This window comes from Chaetodon auriga, chromosome 6 (assembly GCF_051107435.1).
Source record: "Chaetodon auriga isolate fChaAug3 chromosome 6, fChaAug3.hap1, whole genome shotgun sequence".
Taxonomy (NCBI): domain Eukaryota; kingdom Metazoa; phylum Chordata; class Actinopteri; order Chaetodontiformes; family Chaetodontidae; genus Chaetodon; species Chaetodon auriga.
Window position 1 is genome coordinate 12,686,849 of NC_135079.1, and position 25,073 is coordinate 12,711,921.

Consider the following 25,073-nt stretch of genomic DNA (forward strand, 5'->3'; position numbering starts at 1 on the left):
AGGCAAATACACTTTTCACACTCCTATTTTCTGTCCTTATCTCATAGAAAGTGTTTTGTGCGTTGCCCTTCTGCATCTAAAATAACCATCATGCCACTTAATCAGGCAAATTAAAGAAGTTGGTAGTATTTTCATTTTGGAGACCACACCCGGATCAGAAAATCAGAATCAGAAATGAAATGGAAAATATGCGGAGACAGTACTTTGCAATAACGTCAAAATACCTTCTTTGTTCTTCTAAAGGTGTAGCAAGGTGCCAATAGTCAAACTGAATAAAAGTCACAGTGGGTCAGGGGTCGTTTGATAGTGGTTAGATTCATTAATTAAGGATTTTTATGTCTTTTGCGCACAGTTTACACTGTCTCTAATGGGACAAAACATTAATCAACTCTTCTAGTGTCTATGAATTAACCAGTGAGTAAATACCCTAAATAGCCATAATACCAATCCTTACTTTGTCAAGATGTGGAGTTTTTAATGCGTTTTTAATATTTTAATGGAGAAAAAAGGATATAAGATGTGAGGATTTGGCATTACCTCTTAATGTTGGCCTGTCATGAGGAGGGTCCCCTGTGTCCAAATCTAGTCCTAATTTACTGTGGTCACATTTCCTTGGCACAAAGAAAACCTGGGGCTGGGTAGTATTTCAGCATAGGAGTACTGGTAGTTTATGATCTGGGATATATAATAAAGGAGGAATGGTGACAACAACAACTTTTAGTCCAGCCATGTGGAAATGAAAACTTTTAGAAACCCCCAACTGAAACAGCAATTGACCTGAAATGAAGTGATTTTCACTTTATTATGAAACTGTGGACAAGTGTCACATTATATCCTAATACTATCTTATGTTTCAGTACTGGTTCAAACTGTGTGTCCAGCATTATATGTTTTAACATTTAATCCCATCTAACTCTTGTCCACATACTGAGCGAGCACGATGTCAACTGATACATGATCTAGAAAAACACTTGAGACAAAATGCCCCTGATATAAAATGGATTTATTAGCAAGAGGTAAACTGGGAAACATATGTTTGCTTATTTGTTGTTATTATCATCATCATATCTCTTCTTTTACTGTCTTTTCATTTGTTTTCTTACAAAACTGGGAATACTTCTTAAGGTGTGGAAACATGAGGGTTGAAAGATAATTTTCATACCACTGGGTATTGCTAACAGCAAAATGTTTATTTGTTTATATACCTTATAAGAGTATGTGCATGTATAAGTGTATACAGTAGAAGTATATAGTATTATTCTGTCTGTGAAGGTGTTGCATGCCTGCCATATGAGCTTCAAAAGTGTACTGTACATACATAGTAAAAATACATACAAATATTCACAGAATAAGCACTACGTTACTATATTCCTGCTAACAGAAATGGTTATAGACAGGATTACAGTATAAATGCAAAACACTTTGAAGTTGTCTCCTACCTCTAAGTCATGGTTTCAGGACCACACTGTTGTAGCGTTTTGTGTTTAAGCTTGAGATACAACTTATTTTTTTTTAAAGGATTACACTGTTCCACATTGAGAAATATGCAGGGTTGCATGTACAAAAAGTACAGCACATCTCAGTGAGGTGAATTAACAACAAAGTACAAAATACTTTCCCATGTTTATATAAAGAGCAGGTCACTCTTTCTTATACTACTACAAAAATACTGTTTGAATGCTGCAGGCAGAGGTCATTCACATATGTTTTATCATAGTTTTTAAACAGCAATGCATATAACAGAGTGATATACAGTCACGTTCCACAATCACTGGAACAGCAAAAAGGACAGATTGTCTTTTAATTACAGAAGAGCAACAACCTTTTACTCTACAGAAGTATCGCCAAACCTGAAGTACAACACTTTCCGTCGCATGTGATCTTTTTTTTTTATGAGTTGAGCTAAAAACCAAGAAACATGACATCTGGATGTAGGGAGAACTCACTGTACTGTACTGGTGTATTTTAATTCACAGCGATCTAAAGAAATCGCTGTATGCTGTTAGGCAGCTTATAACTGATTGGCTCAAATAAACTGAGGTGTTTAAGGTGAGTTTGGGCACCTCGTGTGGCAACAGGATAAGAACGGGGCATTTCGGTTTATAGCAAATAAAACACAGTTTGTGAGATTTTGTTAGTTTTTGGGAAATGAAGACGCGTATCTTAGAGCAGAGGTTCCCGACCCCTGCGGGCCTTCATGGCCCTCAGAAAATGTGTTACTGAGCAACGTACAAATTATATGATTCTGCAAAAAACAAAAGTAACTATGAAGGAAAGGCTGTTATCTGTGTTTCATCACCTCGGCCACCTTCCCGACAACAACATGTCGATTTTTAGCCATGCTAGTGGTGTGCATCTAGATGGAAATGCTGGTCTGAAATATTTCAATAACTACTGGATGGATTGCATTGCAATTGGGTACAATTGTTGATAGTTCCCAGGGGATCAAGCCCAGTTAAATTGCTGATCCCATGACTTTTCCTCTTGCAGCACCATGAGGTTCACGCTTGTGTTTTCTAATGAAATGTCTCACCTGCTCAGTGGATTGTCATGAAATCTGGCACAGACATTCGTGTCCCTCTCAGGATGAATTCCAATAACTTCGCAAAACTGTAGCCACATTCCTCTATCATCCTCAGCTGCACTTTGTGTTTAATTAATTTGTGTAGTTAGCAAATGTTAGCATGCTTATGTTTGCATCTGACTCAAAGCACTGCTGTGCCTGAGCCTCAAATAGCTGCTAGCATATAGACTTTTAGTCATGTTAATTACAGGTGGATTCGAGTAGACTGTGTGAGGTAACTATCTGTTTTCGGCACATTAAACATTTATTCAGTATTAGTAGCTTTGTTTTCGGTTTAGTATTCATCGTTGCTTTGTCCACAATGCGATTGCCAATATAAAAGTGGTCTGCAGTGCAAAAAATGGTTGGGAACCCCTGACTTTAGAGTAGTGAGCAGAACTAAAGAAACAAGTACCTCTTGTTTTGGTTTGGGAAGCACAGAGACAGTTACGTATGCTTCAGATACTTTGCTGTCTTCTCCACCGATCATTGTTCCTTATCTGTGAATAGTTATATTCTCTTTGCTCTTATACCTGATTTGATGCAGTTACATTTTTACAATGCTACATTGGTTGCAGAGAAACTCAGTCATCAATAAAACTCAAGCAAAGAGAACAACGGCCGGCAGCACGAGTGCTCGGAAAGTGCAAAGTCGACACAGTATACGATGATGCAAAATAATGTCATTGGTCACTATGAAGGCGCAGTTGTGTGCAACCAAAGTGACCTCTGTTATTGTGCATGAAATACCCCCCCAAAATAAAATAAAATCCTTAAAGCAGGTGGTGTCATGGCAACAGTAACAAACAAAAAATATACACTGAAAGGTTTTTGTGTCATTAAACATCTACTGTACAGAAGAGCAAATATCTTAAACATGTACAACTATACAAAAGATGATGTGTGTGTTAACTCATGTGTCATATTAACAGAGAAAATAATGTGGAGGACCGACTTCCCCATCAGTTGGGCACTTTAGGCTCAATTCTGAGCGAGGCCTCGTACATGCTTTCTTCATCCAGAACAAAGCTCTTATCCAGTAGATACTGGGCTACCTGAAACAAGAAGAAAGGGGCAAATTTAATTCAATTTAATTCAATTCAATTTTATTTGTATAGTGCCAAATCACAACAGAAGTCGTCTCAGGACACTTTCCATATAGAGCTGGTACGGGCCAAGCTCTTTTATCTACAGAGACCCAACAATTCCCTCATAAGCAAGCACTTGGCGACAGTGGCGAGGAAAGACTTCCTCCATAAGGAGTTTTCTTATTCTGAAATTAAGTTTTAACACTTTTTAAACAATTCAAAACAGCTAAAGCAGTAAATTTTCGTTGTCTACATCAGGGGTTCCCAGGCTTTTTGGTTTGTGAACACTTTAAATGCAACTTGTGACTCATCATCATGAGCAGCTTAATGTCTATAAGCCAACTAAAGTGACTTTTTGCTTTTTCTTCTATCCAGCAATTCACAAAGAAAAACAATTACGGAGATATGATGAAAAATAAATATGCTTTTGTGCAGCAGAAATGTTACTGTTTTCTGATTTCCTGTCTTGTTTAAGCTTACTCTTTGGTTGAACTGACCACAACAGATCCACGTATGGGACCTGTGTTGTCTGGTTTCAACCAGACATAGATCTTTTTAACTGTTAAAGCCTCGATAAAGACCCCTTGAGGATCAAATCTTCAGTGTTTAAAATCACAGCTGGCAAAATTAAAGCTTTTAATATAACTCTTCTCCTTGCTCTGCCTAAGAGTGCCTGAAAAACTCTGCCTGGATGTACTTCAGGTACTGAAACTACAGACACAGATTTTTCAAGCCAGTGTGCAGTTTTGGTCGTCATTTACCTTTGGTTGCAGGTCAATCTTGTATGCTGTTTGCTGAAACTGCCTGATTTCTCTGATGATGTGAGAAATCTGAAAAGCATGAGAAACAGGATGTTAAATCCTGCCTGTAAAACACACATTTGCCTTGAATGTCTCTTGTGCCAGGACACCGAGCATCTCACCATTCTCATCTTTGAGAAGTTGACCAAGTTGTCTTCGGTGTAGTTTGGCGTCCCCTCCTCAATGAAAGCAAGGTCAGTCAGATACATCCCCAGATAGGGCACACAGGGAGGATCACAGCTGGTGGGAAAAACACACACACACATACACATCATCCACTTTTACTGTAGGTTTGCTTTACTGATCCAGTACAAAACTATGTCCTTGAACTGAACTCACTTCTTCAAAGCCTCTCTCAGGTTTTTGAACCTCCCCTCTGATGACACCAGCTTCTGCAGCTTGTCAATCAATGCTTTTGTCTAGAAGAAAAGGTTATCAATTAATGAGAGCACTGAGCACATTAGGAAAAAAACAAAAAGTAACAAACAAACACATCAGGAGATACACACCTGCTTGGAAACCTTGAGCCAGGTTTTCTTGAGCCGGAAGACGGAGCTGCGGTTGAGGGAGGAGGTGATCTCGAGCACGGCGTTGTAGTTGTGGAGACAGCGACAGATGTCGGCCACCGCCACCCATTTCTCTATGACCGCTACTCGAGTGACCACGTCCTCACAGCGCAGGATCTCCGTGGCAATGAGGTTGCTTATCTTGTGGGGAAAGAGAGAAAATGATGGTTTACGCTCAGTATTATATCTGACAATCAATAAAAGCGACAGAAGACGAGCGGTGTGCAGTGAGGGGCTCTTTGATTGGAACATACATCATTGAAGTGCTTTGTTGTCCTCATGATATACGGCGTCTTCTCGTTCTTGTCATTCTTCATCCAGCCTTGTCCGAAGAATTCCCTGTTAACAGATTAACGGAGAGGAAAAGTGAACACTGAGGCGATCCGTGTGTTCTTGGCCACAGACGTGCAGCTGACATGTGATGGCACTCACTCGTATGGGATGACCTTAAACACCAGGTGGTCCAGCAGAGTGAGCTGTTCTGCGATCTCCAATGCAGAGTGGCTCTCAAAGGGATCTGCCTTCCCTCCGTCCACCTATGAGACACAAAACAGCCTCAAAATGATTAAAACTGTAGTTTCAGGTACGACAAGTGAAGAGCAGAACATAAATACTCTGTAGGTCTGTTGACAGAAAGCACATGTTACGACAACCGGTCCATCAGTGATCAACAAAATGGATGAGAGGCAAAATTATCTAACTGCTTGTTTGTTGAGCTTTCTTCACAGTGTTCAATGGTTCACTGATATTGATTTTACACTTTCTTTGGGTAGAGAAATGCACATTTAAAACCTCAGAACTGGACTTCAGTACTGCAAACCCACTTCTCAGTTAATGTGGATTAGACCTGGAACAACTACTTGATTAATGACAGAAAATTAATCAGCAACAATTTTAAGAAATCCTGTTTTTTTTTTTAAGGAAATATCTGGTTCCAGCTTCTCGAATGTGAAAATTTTCAGGTTTTCTGAGTCTTCAATTACTGCAAAGTGGATATCTTTTTAACTCTTTCTCATTTCCAACTTCATTTCCAATTTCACATATGGACTCTTGGTCAGGACCCCTTCATATCACTTTTTAAAACACTGGGTACCCATTAAACTTAATGTCTGAACCTGCAGTGTAGTCCAACTTTTATTGACAATCTATTCTCACTCCCAACATGTCAAATGATGCATAAAGAGCAAGAAAACCCACATTTGGAGGAAGATGGGGTGGCTGGATAGACCAAGCACAAGAAAACTTAGTGTATGTATTTAATATGCATAAATAACGTAGTCATTTTAAGTCAAAGCACAATCTTTTCTGAAGCCTAACCGTGGGCCAGTGCTTTCAAGAGTGATGCCAAGGGGTCCTGACCAAGAATCACATGACGAGTTGAGAGTGAGAATGTGTTGGAACTGTTGGTCAGTAAAAACAAGGCCTGAAAAGACATGAAGACTCACCAGCTGTGTCACGTCTTCGAGGGTAATCTGATTGTCCCCATGATCATCCTGAGTTAGAGTCCTGACAGACAGTAAAAGAGAGGGTCAAGCCCTGAAATATGTACACAATGACACATCTTTTTAAATGTTGTTTCTACATAATAAATTGTAGTCCGTCAATCAAACGGCACACAACAGTACCTGATGATGTTGGCGGCTGCTTTCCTCTCCTGGGTCAACAGCTCGGGGTCATGCATCACTTCCTCCAGGAAGGCAATAACTTTTGTTTTCAGCTCATTGTTGCTCTCAAAGTCCTGGAGAGCGACAGACATGCGGGTGGCTTGAAAACTAAACTTGCACAATTACTTTTAACCACTGGTCATATGTGTAAAATTCATGTTTCACTGCTACAAAAGCAAAAGTTTTACCGGAGAGTGTTTGGACACCCAGTGCCTCAGGACATTCAGGACTCTGTTGGTCGCTGCTCGTCTGATCACAAACTCTTTGTCTCCATTTCTCTGATCTGTTGGAAAGCCTGCAGAAAATATATTAAGTCAGTTTTTATGTTGAGCTCTCATCACTACGATACAGTCATCCATAAATCTAAAATTGGCGCAAATTAGACCTGAGATGATGCAGTTTTGCATTTCTTGACCTAGAACTGAAACCAGACCTTAGTCCTGATCGGATAGGTGTGCCTACCGGTACTGGCGAGGGACATCCGCCGATATTTTTCCTTGGTAGGTGTGCCCTCATTGGCTCCAGCTGTAGCGATAGCAAAGGCGGAGGCAGCAGACAGGGCACTGCGGTTGTTATCCAGCTCTCTACATGAGGACATCACCATGCCATTGTTGTAGGAGAACAGGGAGAACTCTACAGGGAAGCACAGTGAAAGAGAAAATAACCCTCTGGAATCTGGCAAGAAATTCATGTAAATTAAAAGGGCGGTCAGTTTGAGGAGAGACATAATAAATAGCAAGCTTTCATACTGTATGTGACTCGAAATTTGCAGAAAACTGTAAAATATTTATGTCACTGAGAATAACTGAATCTGCACAGACTGCAGAATGGCCTGCTTCTTGTTGCACAAGTCTCCACTAGGGGGCACTACAGGCCAACACGACTGTTTCCCTCCAGACTTGCCTTTACAAGAGGCTTTGATATTCAAGATGGTTGCAGCTAAATATAGCCACCAAATATCAGCATAACAGAGGAATCAACAGATTCTCTGCAGTCTGTTATGTTTAAATCCTGGGACGCAAACAGATCATAAGCAGCTAAGGATCCTACACCATATGAGGCTCTCATTGCTTCACAATTTCTGTTAATTCTTTACTTCGCACAATAGATTCTTTTAAAATCCATCGTGTGATTTTGTCATAAGATCTCGACGGCACAGATAATCTCGGCTCCAGTGAAACAGCCTCATTACTGGGGGCGGAAGGGAAAACACGCTCTTGATGTAGTTGCTATGACACAAGTTTCCCTAACACCTACTGAAGCCAAGCATTGGCTTTCCCCACATGATCATAACCATCAACCAGTTTGTATTTAATGTGAATTATGCTTCACAGTGGCATGTTTATTGCACACGAAATATTAACAAATTGAGCATTGTGAGAGTTTTAATGTCCATATAAAACAATTAATCCACATCCTATGTTTTCAAAACCTGAGAATATTTTCAGGTGCAGGTTGTTTGTATTATGTGGTCTGATACTGTGGTCAGACAGAGTACTGTGGATGGCTCAGTGATGAACTGGATGGAGCTTTGGATACATGTGGCACGTCAGTGTGCAGTTTACCATCAATGACACTATTGAGACGTTATTATGTCACTGCTCATATCGAGGACACGGTGTACCTGAGGAGTTTTTGCATTTGACGTTTTTTGGGGTGGTTGGAGACTTGGTGGGAGAGGCTTCTGGGTCCCCGTCATCGCTCTGGTTTGGATCATTGTCACTCTCTTCTCGTACAGAGAGATCTGTATTGTGACGAAATTACATGGATTATGAAAAACATCATTAAAGCAAATCAAAATTGGACTCATTTGCTGAAGACTGGCTGTCACTGATATACCTTGTTTGGACACTGAGGTGTCCTCCGCCTTGTCCTTCTTGTCCTCTCCCTCATCAGGGATTTTGCTCGAGATAGGGCTGGACACATACAGTTTGTTGATGTCCAAGGTGGTCTTGCTGAATGGGGACATGGATGAGTACATGCTTGCATAGCCATTTGAGGAGCAGCTGAGGGCAGCCAGGTCAAGAGCTTTGCCCCCAGTGATGATGGGGATGTTGAGGGAGAGCTTGCGCCTTCGGTTTGGGGATGAATTCTTGGCGATAGCGAGAGGCGGAGGTGAGGAGAACTTCCTGCTGGCCCTGGGGGAGCTGGGAGGCTCTCCATACAGGAGTTTACTGTTCTGACTGCTGGCAAAGAACAACTCCAGGGACCTGCATCAAGGGAGGATATATGCATTAGGACAAAGGAATATGTGTTTCTTTGATTATTGGTAACTATATTCTATGTTTTAAGAGCTTATCTAAACAACACCTCCTAAATAATATATGCAAACCAAGTAAACCCAGCAACCAGAAGTCTCTTTGCAGCATGTCTCGTTGTTTCAGAGCAGGATACGAGCTGCAGTGTTGCAGAAAACCTCTCCCACTCCCTGCCACCCTCCTGGCGACCTCACGGGTTCCCATAAATAGCACAGCGAGTGATAGTGCGCATGGCCAATGCTGACACAAGCAGCCAAGTGTAGGTGTCTCACAGTGACATGACAAGCACCACGGGAGCGCATGCTGCAGGGTGTGGGCATGGGGAGCTCCCCGTGATCTCAGCCCCACAGTGGGGCCCGCGCTCTAGGCCTGTGGAGTGGCGAGTTAGCCCCACTGCAACACTCCGTCAATATTTCATACTATGGATCTTTTGCAGACAAGGAGAGAGAGAGAGAGGGAGGGAGGGGAGGGGAGGGTGGGGTCCTGCAGCACCGAGGTTGGTTGCCATAGAGCGACAGAGCCCAGTTGAGACACTCCCAGGCAGGCAGAGAGAGACTGGACCCAATTACTGCCTTCGACCACTGAACACACACACACACACACACACACACACACACACACACACACACACACACACACACACACACAGTGATACTGAAGCACAGAGCCTGTCTTTCTCTACTGCTCCATCTGCTGCTTCTCTGTGCTCACATTGACCAAGAAAACAAACTCCCCAAATGCTCACACAAAGCGCTGAAGATTACTTAACTGTTCCGGAGTCACACACACCATCTAAACACTAACTCCATCACATGTAACACACATAACAAATATCGTTGAACACCAGCCAGACATATGTTTCATCCTCAGATCTTCTATCTGATTCATATTTAAATTTCTATTAGCTTCAGTGGCATGATCGCAACTACCTACAGTACTGTGGGATTAGTCAAGATCAATGTAGCAGAGAAAGAGATTTTCCCAATTTGTGGTTCCTGGAATCTGGATCTAACTCAGATCCTACATCTCCCACAATGCAGCATCTCACAGTACCCAGGCACATCTATCTATAATACCCACCTAACCCTCTCCTCCCCTTTCACTCTCATATTCTGTCACCCCTGCTCTCTCTTCCTGTTTTTCTCCCCTCCTTCATTCACTCTGTAGGGTCCTGAGGGGGTCTGTCATGTGCGGGTGCTACAGCTTATTCCCTACTGAAGCTTCCCCACAATGCAAGACAGCCAGCAGATGCACAAGTGAGTAGCAAGCAATCATTTTCATTAACAACTTGTTAAAATAAATTGTTAAATGCATCTTGTTGATGCTGTGGTCCTTGCTAGTGGAAGATCAATCTCATCTTTATGCAGCATGGTAAGTGTGGAAGGATGCCAGACATAACAAATAAGATTTGTTTGTCTATTGTAAATGCTGTCAACAACCTTGAAACGTTCAAATCTGTCAAAATGTGACGTGACTCACCGAGCAGGGATGGCACTGATGGGCTTCTTGTAGATGGTGATGAGCTTGTCCAGCACCACATCAGCGGTGGTGAACACACGATAGGAGTGCAGGAAGGTGTTGAGGAAGTCGATGGAGAGGAACCGGAGGTCGGTCAGTCTCTCCAGCAGGCGCTCAACGCTGGCGTAGCGGATCTGCAGCACCTTGCAGGAGTTCATCATCTTACTGAAGCGGATGTCGACGTCATCGCAGTACAGACTTGAGTCTGACCTGCTCCGAAAAAAAGACAAAATTAGAGCGAGAAGTTGCACAGGGTAGCACATATATATAAAAATGAAGCTTACTTGATCATCTGTGGCACTGTGACTTTGGAGTTGTCCTCAAAGGCGTTCATCATCAGCCCATTGCAGCGGATGTTGTCTATGCACTGTAGGACAGACGCAGCAGATAAACAGAGAAGGCAGAGGAAATGTTAGCGAGTTCTGTAACGTGCAGGCTTTCTGCCGACATCTTCGGCTCCTCGTCTGACTGCTGGAGACTGTGATTCGTGTTGACGTGCCTGGCTGATGTCACTGGTCCATGCAGACTTCTCCTGCCTCGAGGAGGCCACCAGGATGACTGTGAATGACTGGCTGTCCTTTGGCTCCACGACAATCTTGAAGTCCAGGTGCTCCATGTCCTGGCCACTCTTGTCTGATTTGGCTTGGAGGCAAAAACACTTAGACATAACTAGACGTCTCTTTTTTTCTATAAATTCATGCACATGAAGAGTAATGACAGCATACATTTCAGTCATTTTATATATATTTTTTTAGGGTCTGTATTCCTTTCTCGTGGCACTTTTGACCTTTGGAGTACTATTTTTCAATTGTTGCAAATATTCATTATAAAATATTCAGAAATGCTGGCATGCTCTAGTGATCACACATGGTATATATGATGCATTTTTCTGTAAGCTACGATATGAAGAAAACACTCACACTCATCGTCTGTCCCCTCAGGGTCCTCCATAAGAGTGCAGTCTATAAGCGAGACCACTCCATTCTGCAAACAACATACAATATACATTTAGTTTCCTCACATTGACCTCATTTGACTCAGTGTGCTGTAACATTGCATAAGCTACCATTCATTTACACAACAAAGTTTGCGGTTCATCAGTCGACCACTGCTGTGAATTTTAGAATTAAAAGTGGTCTCAGTTTCCCAAATATCCTGTGATTGCGACAAAGGCTCAGCAGCGCCTCATCCGGTGAAGCAAAGTCAATTCTGTCAGAGGAGATCGGGAATATGAACAACATTTTATCCACAAAGCCGAGAGGAGCTGCATCATTTACAATATTCATCCATCATTTACTGTGGCTGCCTTGTGCGCGTGAGGGCAATTTGAATCTAGTGCAGACTGCTATATAAAGAGGTAATACTATACACGAATACATTGAATACATTGAACAGCTGAAAATTTGCTCATCTAAAAATAGTACCAGAAACAGGGTTTGATTAAAGGAAATCTCAAGGATTATCATTTTAAAGCAGCTAAATCATAGGCTTGATATGTTTCATTATGGCAATGGGAATGTGAAAGGGGTTGAACCTTCAGAGAATTATCACCTGAATGTGCAGCTCCCCACGGTAGACCTTTAGTTTCAGCTCATTGTCTGTCCAATCAGCTCTAAAAACTCACTGTACACTCTCTGCTCAATACCAAATGGCAGACAGACACTGTTTAGCAACTAACTGGTGAACATAGTGGAGTATTTCACAGCTAAAGAGTCACACATTTCACTCAGATGTTGGTAGAAACCAAATTGTGATTATTGTAACTGTACGTACGGCCTTCAGTTGAAATATGTTATCTTGGACCTATTTGGAATGTAATGTGGAGTAATAATACACCACCACCACATGCATCGAAGTGGCGTGTGTGTGTATGTGCCAGCTTGTATGAGCAGCTCTAGTGGTCATTGCCACTGATAAAAGTCACAACATCGCCAACCCTGTCGCTTTCATCTCCTGTCAGTTAATCCATTCAATTTAGCTCACAGATCCAGGGTTTTATGGCGCCATAAGATTGCGATGTTTGAAATAAGGAGCAGCTCCACTGCTAGCTCAGCAGCACAGGCCCACCTTGGTGAGATGAAGCTTTCCCCCAGAACCCCTGGTGCAGATGATTAAATGCTTGGAGAAGAGAAAGCACTGCCTCTCTCCCTCCTTCTTCAGAGACAGAGAGCCCAGTCGCCCACGGGTGATCTTGCCCTTCTCGCTCATTGGCACCTGGATGAGAGACCCTGTATGTGGGAATAAAAAGGTGTGTGCCAACAGAAGAAAGAAGGAGGGAGAAAGAGGGAGAAAGAGGGAGAAAGGTACATTTATGAGTGGAGAAGAGGCAAGGACAGGGGGACAGTGGAGAAACTGGATAAAAGAAGGGATCAATATCAAATTGCTTCTTTGCCTTCCTCCACATATTTATACATAAACTATGTAGTCACATGAGACACTAAGGATTAAATAATCTAGCATTTCTGTTTTCCCCTTCCTCATCCATCAAGGCCTGTTGGGGATGCGTGACATTTACGGTCCCAGATTCATCATCAGTTTGCCTCTGAACAGTCTAATTACACTTGGAAATTAAAGACTCTCCCCTCACCAGGAGTACATGCTGATCCCCAGAGAGAGAGAGAGAGAGAGAGAGAGAGAGAGAGAGAGAGAGAGAGAGAGAGAGATGGGTCTTGTTTAAAGCTTGTGGAGTATTTCTCCCTCAGTACAGGGCTGACGACGTGAGATCAGGCTGTCAGACAGGTAAGGAGGGACAGGAAATCCCCCTTCGCTGCACTTCTGCTTTTCTGTGAAATTCTTCGCTGGGATCTGGAGTTCAACCCTTGAAGGCAGGAGTTACCTTGTCTTACAAATGTCTGGCTGGTGTCGAGGAGAATCTCGCAGCCCTCCACGATCATACGCTCTATCGCCAGGTTCTTCCTGATGTTTTCCGTCTCGCTCACTTCGTCGTGCATGATTCTGGGGAAAAGGGACATTTTATCATTCGCATTGATCTTTATGGGACCGTGTAGGATCAAGCACTTTAAATCTTACCGTAGATGTTAATTTGATGATTTTATGATGATATGCACCCCCACATTTTTATAGTTTCAGTGTAATTTACTCAGTTAAATCTCCCTAAACAGTGACACTGACTGTCCATATGCCAGATTTCAAATGAGATAAATAATATACAATGAAGTTGATAAACCCATCCGGATTGCCTTCAGTTACGACAGCAGTCGTCACAAGTGGCAGCAGATGGTTTGCAGACCTCCTTTGGTTTCATCTTATAGGATTATTGGCGGAGTTCTTGCAGCTGTATGCAGTCTGAGAGGGAACTACCTCAACCTGATCTGCATGTTTTTACAGGTAATACTACCATTATTATGGAAAACATGATAACCACTTATATATTGTCATTTTCTAGATTTACCTATCAATTCAACGATCTATGTATAAAGTATACAAATGCAGAAATAACTTTTTTTGGCTGAAGAACCAGACGTCATTGTGTCTCCCTCCACTTCTGAAACCAAACCCACTTTATGCCCTTCATTTTGTGTGTTTTGGCTTCTACGAAACTACCTGGAAAGCTCCTCCAGCTTAGATTTGGCGTAGTCCAGACTGTTTCTCTCTATATGTTCATGGGGTGTGTGGGCCAGAAGTTCGTGGAGCGTGAGAATGTAGCGGGGAATCTACAGACACAGAACAGAGAGCAAGGGGAGAGTTACACTCAAATATAACAGCTTACATGAATCCATAAATGTAACAGCAACAACACAAAGATGCACACACAGGAATATACACGTGCATGCACATTAATGAGAAGTAGATCAGTGGAGAGCACAATCTACACTCATCAGCAAAATTTATTATCAACACAGCACAGCCGGCAGTAGGCCCCAGCAGAGTGGACTGTCGGGAAACTGCGTGCCTCGCCAGAAAGGAGCCATTATTAAAGCCTGCGCTCCAAAAACAGCCACTTTTTATAGGCATGAAAAACACGAGAGGGATATTCTGAGCAAAAGCAGACACATGCCTGCTGTTTCTGTTCTTGATAAGTGCTGCTACAATATGTACAATATGGGACAGCACCCAGACAGCCAACGAGTGCTCATGAAGGAGGAAAGTCCATGATGGCCGAAACAGACCAGAACACTGAAAATATTGGTTTGGCTAGAGTGGAAATTTGGTTGCAAGGTTTTTATTTAACTTTTTTTTTTTCTAGTTGCAAGGTTGTTAATGTGGTATTTACCATTTGGGGCAGTACACCACTGCTACCAACATTCATCACAGAACTACAGATGTGACTAGAACACAAAAGGTACTGAGTTAGGATGCAGGTCTCTCAAAAAGTCTGCAAGCTCAGGCTAAAGCTGGATCATCCTTTACCTTCACTAAATGACTAAAATGAGTAAAACAGTGGTGCTCAAGGACATGCACTGTCCTCACAAGAATAGAGGTTAAGTGGGGCCTTCCCATTTGTTTACACTTGCATTAACGCCTTTAAAAGACGTCCAGGTTCAAATATCCAGAAAACAAAGTGGCCAACTGCTTTACAGACAGCTACAACTGGGTATCACTGGCATAGCTATAGCCAGCTAGTATTAGGTCGGTGAATTATATGGCCCAAGGGTAACATTTATACATGGAGAGAAGAACTTGGCCCAGAATGGCTGTGAGAGCTCAGAATTAACGATAAAGTCTGGCTCCAGGCTGCAGCTCTGCAGCAAACAAATGTGTCTGCCTTTATTTCTTGTGTATATCAGTGAGACAAATGAGCTAACCTGGAACATGGGGTATGTGAGGAAGGTCTCCAGAGTCCTCTCCTCACAGTCAGGCTTGGCCTCGTACTGCTTCAGCAGCTTGTCAAAGTCTCGGTTCTGCTTGCAGTGAGCAAGGATCTGCAGGCTGTACTGGTGGTTCCTCACAAACTCCTGGTAGATGTTCAGCATGGGCAGCAGGATGTCGAACAGGTCGGCTACAGAGAGATCAAAAACAAGATACTGTAACAATGACACGAGCAATACTGAAGACTGAGTAATTCACCACGAGCTTCACAATGGTCACTTTATGAGAAAAGTCACGAAAAGGAAATGAAGAAAGCAGAGATGTTTCTCACCCAGCACTAATGTCGGCCAGCTCGCTATTCTGGCTTTAAGACCCTGGTAAAATATCTGATGTAGAAACATGATAGTTTCACTGGAAAAAAAAAGGAAATTAATTAATTAAAAAAACGAAGAAAAGAAAGACTATTGGTGAGTTTTTATCTTGTCACACCAGTTTGTGTTAATAAATCAGACAACATCCAGTGTGGTAAATAAAAGCCCTGACGTCAGACAGCATGAGTGAGACCATGCATTTCTATCAGGATCATGACACTTGAATTAAATGGGTTTTGTCTGGAAAATTACTTGGTTACAAATTTACAAATACAAACACGTGCACATGAATTTATTATTATTACTCTGGCTGCGTTCCAATACTTTTTCTCTTTATTTTTAGTACGTACTGCAGCTGTCCTTACACAGTATGTACTGTTGCATACAGTATGTATACAACTGGGACATACTGTGGGTCAGAAAAACGTTTTGGTTTGTGTGTTACAAATGTAACCTGATGCAGTAGGACATCATGGTATTTCCTGCCTTTTGTTGGTACATTGCTTTGTTTCGTCACCACCTGGCGATTAGTGAAATAGCGTATGTGCGCACATACAAATCAAGGTTCCACTCACTATTACGCTCTCCAAAACGCTACTAGTGTTAAAATCTTCACAGGGTACCTCTAAAATGATTATGCTTTGCAAGGCAATTAATGGAAGTGCTCTGTGGAAATGAGAGAGTCCAACCTGTTGAGGAATATGCTGCTGACATCATCGTGGGTGATGGGCGGTTTCTTGGAACTGGCTGCCATGCGGAGCGGCCTCAGGAAGTTGTTGACCAGGATGTGGAGCTGCTGAACGTACTCTGCCTCCGAGTCCAACATGCTGAACACCACCTGGTTCCTCTTCCTCATGCTCTCTGCATGTGGTGAGCGGATGTAATCCTGGATGATTGTCTTCCACTTCCTCCTGCAGATCCAGCCTCGCAGGAAGCTCTGGACCTGGAATTTTAGAGGCTGCGGTCAGTTGCTCCGCATCTTAAGATACTCTAAAATGCAGCAATCAGGTTCAAATGATCTGCTTTACTTTTTTGATTTTCTTGATTTCTGAGTCGTCATCATTTGGGGCGGCTGTAGGGCTGGCGTGAATCTTCTCGTTGTCTTTGAGCAGCCCGGCGATCTGCCGGCGAAGCAGGCACAAGAAAGACCAATCATTCCCACTTACGCACTTCTCTTCTTCTCACTTACTGTACCAGCATGTAAACAAAGCGACTGAGTCAACAGGACAGGACCTGTCAGCATTGTCAACACTGAGACATTAGCCTGACTAAACTAGCTGTGTTCATTTGGCTGGTATCTCTGCATCAATATTTATTTACAGTGGTCATTTAAACGCAGTATGTACCAAAACTGTCTTGTTGACAAGAGGTAAACAGGCTGCTGGGGAAAAAAAAACAAAAAAAAACAGCCTGGCTGCCTGGAACTGTTTGAAGCTAAGTGTCTCCATTTACTTTGTAGACAGCGAGAGAGTTAATTGTCATTGCATTTCATAGAAGAGATGCAATATAAAGCTGTGTTCATGCATATTCAGCACATAATTTGATTTCAAGCATCACATTTGCACATTAAAGTAAAATGACTATTTGATCTGGAGAATACAGCCGGGAACACAGCCCTATTGGAGGCATTGTTTCTGAGAGGAGATGCAAAGTGGTTAGCCTGAACACGTCTGTCTCTCTGTGACGGAGTAGTCTTTCCATTTCTGTCCTCTCACGCTACTTTATACACATATGAGGCTAACATAACAATAATCAACATAATCCATCATTTTCCAACTGGTTCAGCTGTTATTTGTCATGCTGGCAGGATGAGGCATGGATGGGATGCAGATAAATTCTGGAAAAGAATGAGTGTGCAATGCAGGAAGAAGTGTTAATGTAGTATTACACTGCCAGATCAGGAAGTCTATTTACAGCAGGTCTGACTGATATTGTGTGTGGCCGCCACACATTTGTCTATAGATGGCAAATCCTGTAATCCTTGACTATTGTGATTCAGTCAGAGAGGACAAAATCCTGGATATTTTAACAGCGTTCGCTTTAGTGTTGAGGACCCCAGTACAATAAAGCGTTGGCATCAGGACACCCAGCTCGGCCCAAATAGATACTCCTCAGTAGGGGTATAATGCGGGACTGCAATTTGTATTTGTTTATTTCACAATGATATTTACATTTGGACCTATACCCTGGATATTTTCTGTGTTAAATTGTTTTCTGCTGCCATTTGTACACCTCACACAAGTTCAACTGCCAGGAAAATATAGAAAATAACACAATATTCAACACATTCCCATTCCCAGGTTACCAAAACTGATGTTTAGTCATGCCCCCCCGAGGGTCTCATACAGATGCACAAGGTATCCTTAAGCACCCCCCCATCCATATGTAGACTCTTATAGGCTCTTTATACCATGTCACCTTCCTCTGAGAGTATAATATTACAGATGGGTTTACATACCAGTGTAAACCCATTTACTTTAGTGGAAAGCCTGCTGCGTCTCATACAGATGCTAAAGGGTCCCTTGTGCGTGTATAAGAAGCAGAGGGATGTGACAAAAATAATCTGCAATCTTTTCTTGGTCAGCATGCACCTTTGAGACAGTCTCTAACTTCAGGTCCTGATTGTTCCCATCTACTGTGAGGTCGCTCGTGGTGCCAAGCTTCAGTATCGGATCATGAGGTATAAATAACACCTGTTTCCACATATCAGTAAAGAACTTAAAAAGATCTCTCTCTGCGCTTTCAGCTTATTTGCTAACATTTTGGCAAATATTCATCATGGAGAGTTGTGCTGGTTTGGCTATTAGCAGCTCCTGCTCATTGCACACACCTCGCCTGGATTACTTTGATACTGAATCTGGTGATTATCGGCCAAGATCTGGATTTATAGACGGACCTTGACACCACTGTAAAGAGTGAATTTAGCTGATTGTAGCCAGGTGTGTTTAGATCTGCCTGAGGACTGAGGACTGAGGAGCAGGTGTGACCTTTGAGGTACAGGAGGAGCAGCTATGTTGACGCTGTTGGTATCTGTTCAGAGTGCATTATGCGTTGATATCCAAACGATGTATTCGTCTTTGTTTACATCCCTTCTCCTCAGTGTAAAGGCATCACAGTGAATATTACCTCTGACTTAAGCCTTTCAATCTCGATTTCCCCATCTTCTATCTGTTGTCGAAGTTGCTTAGCAACTGTTTTCTCCGTCTCCACAATCTGAAGCAGATGAAGATACTTCTGCATGAGAGACTCATGCTCGTTGGCCAAGTTTCTGTAACTGTAATACATGCAAGCACGCACGCACACACACACACACACACACACACACACACACACACACACACAGTTTTGAAATGCAGCTTGAGGAATGAATTTCACGTGTGTGTGTGCTTCATCTCATATCAAAGCAATCAGGGTTTTTTTTTTGTGAACAAAGCATTTTTCTGCCATTCCTCATATTTTAACCCCACTTACGAAACCATGGCAACATCCTCTGCAGACTGAGCAGTCAAACATTACTTCGCCTCTTCTGACTAATTCAACTTCTAATTGCCATGTCTGCACATTTCCCTGACGCGTGCCTTTACCTGGCGTGTGATATTGCAGCCACCCATTCATCGCAGTCCTTTACATCTTCTGTGCGTAACTCGAGCGCCTTTTGGTTTTCATGGGTGAAGCTGACAGTGAAATAGTACTGAAACAAACAGAAAGGAGGGGGGAGGAGGGCTAGTTAGAAACAACAGGACTATCATTAACCTGACATGTTCCATGTTTTACACGGAGAGGAGCATTCATTACTGCATGGCTTCTAGATAAATCTATTATATGTGGCTTGACTGAAGCTTCTGCGCCGCTTTATTCTTTGTGTTTGTTCCGCTGCCTCGCTGCTGCAGACATCAAGCGGGTGATTTAAAACCACACAGGGCCTGGGGAAGCCACATCTTCCTCGCCCACCAGTGCAAATGATGGAGCACAGTGAGGGAAGCCTCCCCCAGCTCGTTCCTGCGCGATACCTGTTTCCTAGCAACTGAAGCTCAACTGAAATTATTATTATTGTTGTTGTTGTTGTTGTTGTTGTCATTATTATATTTAAATCATTTACTTGAGCTTCAAAGATTAAGCATAGGTCATTGATTGAGGCAAGTTTTGCGCTTCCACATTGCGACATGGTAACATCTCTTGGGCTGGGATTTCCTCCTTTACCAGGAGCCATTCTGCATATGAGCACCTTCACTTTTCATAATAAATAACCCTTTTCTGATAACACTTCAATACTTTTGCTTAAACACAGTTTTGAATACAACACATTTACTTGTTACAGAGTAATGCTATTTTTACTTGGCAAATGATTTGAATACTTCTTAAATTACACAATGGTGTAGTGGGTGAATGTAAAAAAAGAAAATTTTACATTCATATCAAGTAAAATGATGTTTGTGGATTTGCAAAGTGGGTACAAGTACACTTTACCCCACAAGAAATGGTCCAAATGGCTGCTAACGAACATCTTCAACAGTGAAAATAATTTTCTCATATCAAGATTGATACATCACCTGCATTTACGAATGAATGCCTACTTGGTTTCTATATCATGTTAAGGATGAAAGCTACACACAGCATATATTTCTTATTAAAACATATCAAGGATTTCAGAGAGTGAGCCACGTTAAAACAATACCGCGAGTCCCATAAGTGAAATGTCATCTCTCCATGTTGAGGGAGACCAGACTCTAATCTTTGGCCTGCAGATGTTCAACAGGCGCCTATCAACCTGCAGCTGATCATTATTCATGGCTGACTGCTCTTCCATCTTCACATTCATTAGGTATTCATCCTACCGTCAAAGAAAATCTATTTCTGGCAGAGAGGCATGCATGTTGTTGTAGTTTTCCCTCATGATCTCTCGAAGAGTGCGGCGAGTGTCTGGTGTGAGGCAATGTTAAGCACACTGTCTGCTTCCTGCTTTATGTTTATGGCTGAGTCATGCACCTTTAAAAACCATTACTGGTCTTGACAGAGGTGTGAGATTGATCCAACTCGTATAAAATCTATCATATAGATACATGAGTATTAGTTAATCTTACATCTATGGAACATGCTTCTTTTGTTAGGGTGGCAAAACCTCTCTTGTCAGTCTTGCCGTACTGTGGATGTGAGTGTAAATAATTAATTACACACATTTTGATTAATTGTTATTTCTACATGAGTAGAATAATTATTTTGCCTTGTATAATTGCTACTGTTTTTTTTATTGTAGTATTACTGTATTACGACTTTCCTGAATCACATAATGAGATCTATACTGTAATACTAAATTCCCCGGAGAAGCAAGTGTTGGCAATCACTCTTTCTTTTTAATGAGGGGCTTTAGTTAGGATGTTACCAATAACATTAAAAGGAGTAGGACATCATATTTTATAGGCCAGGTCTTTTGATTTACAGAGTCCCAAATTAGCCATCTCATGCTGCTGTAGCTTGTCTTATTGGTTGAAGTGCTGCTGTTTCGCAGTGTGAGCGAGCTGTGTTTTCTATATATGGACTCTGACCCCTCCAAGGTACTGCAAGGAACAAATTTAGCTCAGATAGCGCTCACATTAATAGGAGAGATGCGACACGCTACTTCTCTCCTCTCTGTTATCCCGCCTCTTCCAACTGCATCATTCTTTAGGATGCAAATACGGGTTGCCATAGAAACATCGGGCTCAAACGCATTATCATTTTCACACTAACTGCATTTCAGGATAAATATAATGTGGGGATTATGGTGGATCACTAAAACGTAACCACAAAACCATAAATCCAGGTGGGGATAGGAGATAGAGGTGATATTTTCTTACTCTTGTTTGTCCTTGTTAGGGATGTTTGTTTGTTTACATTGGGAGGAAACTCTTCAGCAGTCCGTCATATCGGTCACATTAGTCATTCATTATTTGCGCACCTCTCAGTGCTCTCGCTCTCTGCAAACAGGATTCACAAAACAAAGAGAATCAAATAGCTTCTCTCGAGTTAATCACAAATTCAGTCCAAGATGGCAGAGATGGAGGAGGCTATTCTCAGCATGGTCCCATTTCTGCGTTTAAAACAAAGCACAATGCAGTGGAAGCAGCACTGCTGACGAAATAAATAAAAAAAAGGAAAAAAATAAAAAGGAATCCTAATTCTTTCGGGGAGGTGTTTTTTGGGTGGCTTCACAGCAACTGTGAGAGCACAACATTAGCCAGTGTGTTGCATTCTGCTTTGTCAGCACAAAGGCAGCTGTTCACAGGAAGAGCCTGGACTCAGTTTGGATTGCAGCCCTACCTACACAGTCAGGCACAGAGCCTGGAGAGAGGAGAGGAGAGCCGGTGGCAGTGAAGCATTATGTTCCTCGACTGTTTATTCACAATAACAATGTTAACAGGCCTGTTAGCCCTTCCGCTCCTCACTGTCGTGTTTTGCCGATTTAAGAAGCAGAGAGCCTTTATGTTGAAGTGAATTCTTACATTTGCAGATCCTTGTACATGCAGTCTTTATAACACAGATAGGGTCTTTATTAAAGCTGTGACTTATAAGAAGTGATAAAACAATTACCACCCATAATGCAAACGAAAACTCCAGTATGAGACTGACTCATTTCATTCAGGTCATCTAGATCAGAGCTGACTGATCACTGGCACCCTGCTGTTTCTTGAGCCCCAACTGTAATTTCATTATTTCACCACAAGATGGAAACCACGAAGCAACTTCTTTTTTCTTTTCTTTTTCTTTCTCTCTTTTTCTTTTCTTTTCTTTTCCTTTTGTTTGCATGTTTTATTGGAGGGAGCATTGAGTATATCACTCTCTGCCCTAAAACGTCAAAAATGATGATGACTGAAAGTCAAAAGCAAAATATGTGACCAACCAGGTTGCAAATGCATCATCCTGATAAGACGAGAAATCCATTTACATTTCATGCACCACTGAAAACTATCCCGCCAGAAAAAAAAAAAAAAAAAGGGGGGGATCAAGGATCGGGTTTGCTGCAACCCAGAGCAAAACACTGCACAGCCCATTGCCAGAGCTTCTGTAATATCATTAGGTGTTAATATCGTTACCTCATCATTAATGCCATGTATGGATTACATAACGAGCAGTACAGCAATCTGGAACCTCGCGCTAGTCTGCTGCGTTGGATTTGAGGTCATCATGCGATGGGATAGAAGAATGCGTGAGAAAAGCGCTTTGTTCGGGACTGAAATAGAGCTCAAAGGCGTTTGCGGCGCACAAGCAAATGTTCACTTTCACTGTTGCACCTCAGTATTTTATCACCAAGCCTGAAAAACAACGAGTGAGAGAGCCTATGTGTGTGTGTGTGCGCGCGCGTGTGCGTGCGTGCGTGCGCAAGCTCTCCATACCTGCTTTTCCAAACACTCCTTGGCTGACTGTGAAGGTTTCGGTGAAGGCGCCCTGTCGCATATGCATCCTTCCAACAGGTATAATCCCGAGGGTCGAGAGCTGGACTCATTCTCAAAATAAAAGAGCATATTTTGTAACAAAGCAAACCACTTTGTGTGCCATTTCGTGTTGTCGGAGCTCTTTTTGCTCAAGCACCCTCGTCTTGTACCATCCTTTTTTGCCAAAAGCCCCAGGTAGGTGACATGACCATCATTAAGTCGTATTCCCTTCTGCATTTTGATGAGGAGACTTCAGCTGCGCAAGGTGGATCGGTCGTTACATCCTTCTGAAGTCGCTGCAAAGACGAGTAAAATCAAGAAAGACAAGATGTTGACTTTCTGAATGCGGACCAGTAGCAGCAGGCTTGTCCACTCTGCCCGACGCATTCACCGTGTTGGCATTTAAGTAAAAAGAGAGGCACAAAACGAGCTGCACAAGTCCAGCATCCTAAAATCTTTTGTCATACTCCGAGCGCTCTGAAAGTCCACATTATCCAAATCGAGGAGAAAAAAGAGAGAGAGACGGCAAGCGGAGCAGGAAAAAAAAGTCTAAACAAGGCAAGATGAGAGAGGAAGGTTCGGGGCTTGTCCTTTTCTCACATGAAATCTCCAGAATCCAGTATAGGCTTGGTGCTGAGCTAGGCAGAGCTGGGTGAAGTCACATGACGCATGCTTGGGAAAGCAGATTTCAGGACCTTGGACAGGGACGTTTCAACAAGATGCCGCATAAGTTGAGTTTGCTCTCAAGCCCACAGTAGCAAGTGTTCATGTTAGAAAGGAAAAGCAGAAAATGACAGACGTCCAGTGAAGAAATGGAGCATTCAGCAGGCAGATGGATAAATGCATTTTCATCTTGTTTTCTTTGGGAAGTTTCTGTCGTCTTTTTCATTTATTGTCACTCACAAAGTTTCATCAGTGTTTAAAATTTCTTCTTCATGGCAACGAAAGCAATCACTGCAGAGTCTTTCAATACAACGCAGAAAGTGGTTCTACAACCTAGAGGAATTAATTAATTAATTAATTTTGGTGCAGTTAAACCTCTGGAGCAGAACATTTATAGCCTACGACTTAAAACCTTTAAAACTTCTCTCAGTTTTAAGCCTAAAATATGTGTCCTGGGTAAACGTACTGACTCATTTGGAGCTTTCAGCTGCATTTGGCAGTCTTCATCCACTGTGAGTGTGAAGAATAAACCTCCATACTAAAGACACATTTAAGGGGGACTGGGCAAAATCTCACTGCAGCAGAAAACTACAACTAAAAACTAAACCATTCCAAATATAAAGGACCATACCAGTGTTTTTGCATTTTTTATGCCTATTAGCCATCTACAATTCAAGAACATTTTACATACTGCCAACACTTTCTGCCATGATATCTGTTCAGTTCAGTTATAACTCCAGGTACAGCATGTCTGTGTGCAGTGCCGTGAGACTCATCACAATCATGCTGCACTATCACTCATCAACAGCTCAAGTTTGACCGCAGACAAAGACAGTGTGCACTGAAACAGAGTAGAAATGAGGTCAAGTCTCTGCAGGTTGATTTTCAAACTGTGGTCACATGAATGAAAACTAGCTGGCCTTTTTCACTGCAGACATTTTGACACAGGTGTTGCTAATAACATTAACGATGGCTCTGTCCTATTGAAGTGCCCCAGTGAGCCATGACAGGTACAGTGAACCTTAAACCAAAAGCAGCTAAATGGCGCTCAGCCATCATTCATTTGATCTGCTTTTCCTACTGTGACGTCTATGAAAATTACCTGTGGTTTGTCCTGGAAGTTTAAGAAAATGATGAATACTGCATGTGATTTGTGGTAAAGAGGCTAAAAGTTGGTCAGATACTTGAGATATCGAGGTAAATGTAGGTAAAAAAAAAGCAGTTTTCAGGTTGATTTTTGTCACCTGGTTTATTTATTTATTATCATTGTTATTTCCAGATGAAACAGAAACACACTTTTAGATCATAGAAACTCTTATGGGTTGGTCCCATTTATAAAATCTCATCCCTCTTCTCTTTCCGTTAACGTACTGTTAACCTCGCCTCTGAACGCTGCACTGAGT

General features: G+C 42.2%; 1 protein-coding gene across 1 annotated transcript; it reads right to left on the reverse strand.

Moving 5' to 3' along the window:
• Nucleotides 1–982: 982 nt before the first annotated feature.
• rasgrf1 (Ras protein specific guanine nucleotide releasing factor 1) lies at nucleotides 983–23,667 on the reverse strand. Its single transcript, XM_076732081.1, has 27 exons — nucleotides 22,969–23,667; nucleotides 19,183–19,289; nucleotides 18,725–18,872; nucleotides 16,627–16,719; nucleotides 16,288–16,541; nucleotides 15,559–15,638; nucleotides 15,224–15,417; nucleotides 14,022–14,131; nucleotides 13,294–13,412; nucleotides 12,525–12,685; nucleotides 11,378–11,441; nucleotides 10,957–11,099; nucleotides 10,742–10,824; nucleotides 10,419–10,667; nucleotides 8,521–8,891; nucleotides 8,306–8,425; nucleotides 7,144–7,314; nucleotides 6,870–6,976; nucleotides 6,643–6,755; nucleotides 6,463–6,523; nucleotides 5,450–5,553; nucleotides 5,272–5,356; nucleotides 4,961–5,158; nucleotides 4,791–4,870; nucleotides 4,574–4,691; nucleotides 4,413–4,481; nucleotides 983–3,618 (listed from the first exon to the last, which is right to left on the reverse strand). The coding sequence occupies exons 1-27, from the start codon at nucleotides 23,242–23,244 to the stop codon at nucleotides 3,526–3,528; spliced, it is 3,771 nt and encodes a 1,256-aa protein (XP_076588196.1). The 5' UTR covers nucleotides 23,245–23,667; the 3' UTR covers nucleotides 983–3,525.
• Nucleotides 23,668–25,073: the final 1,406 nt, after the last annotated feature.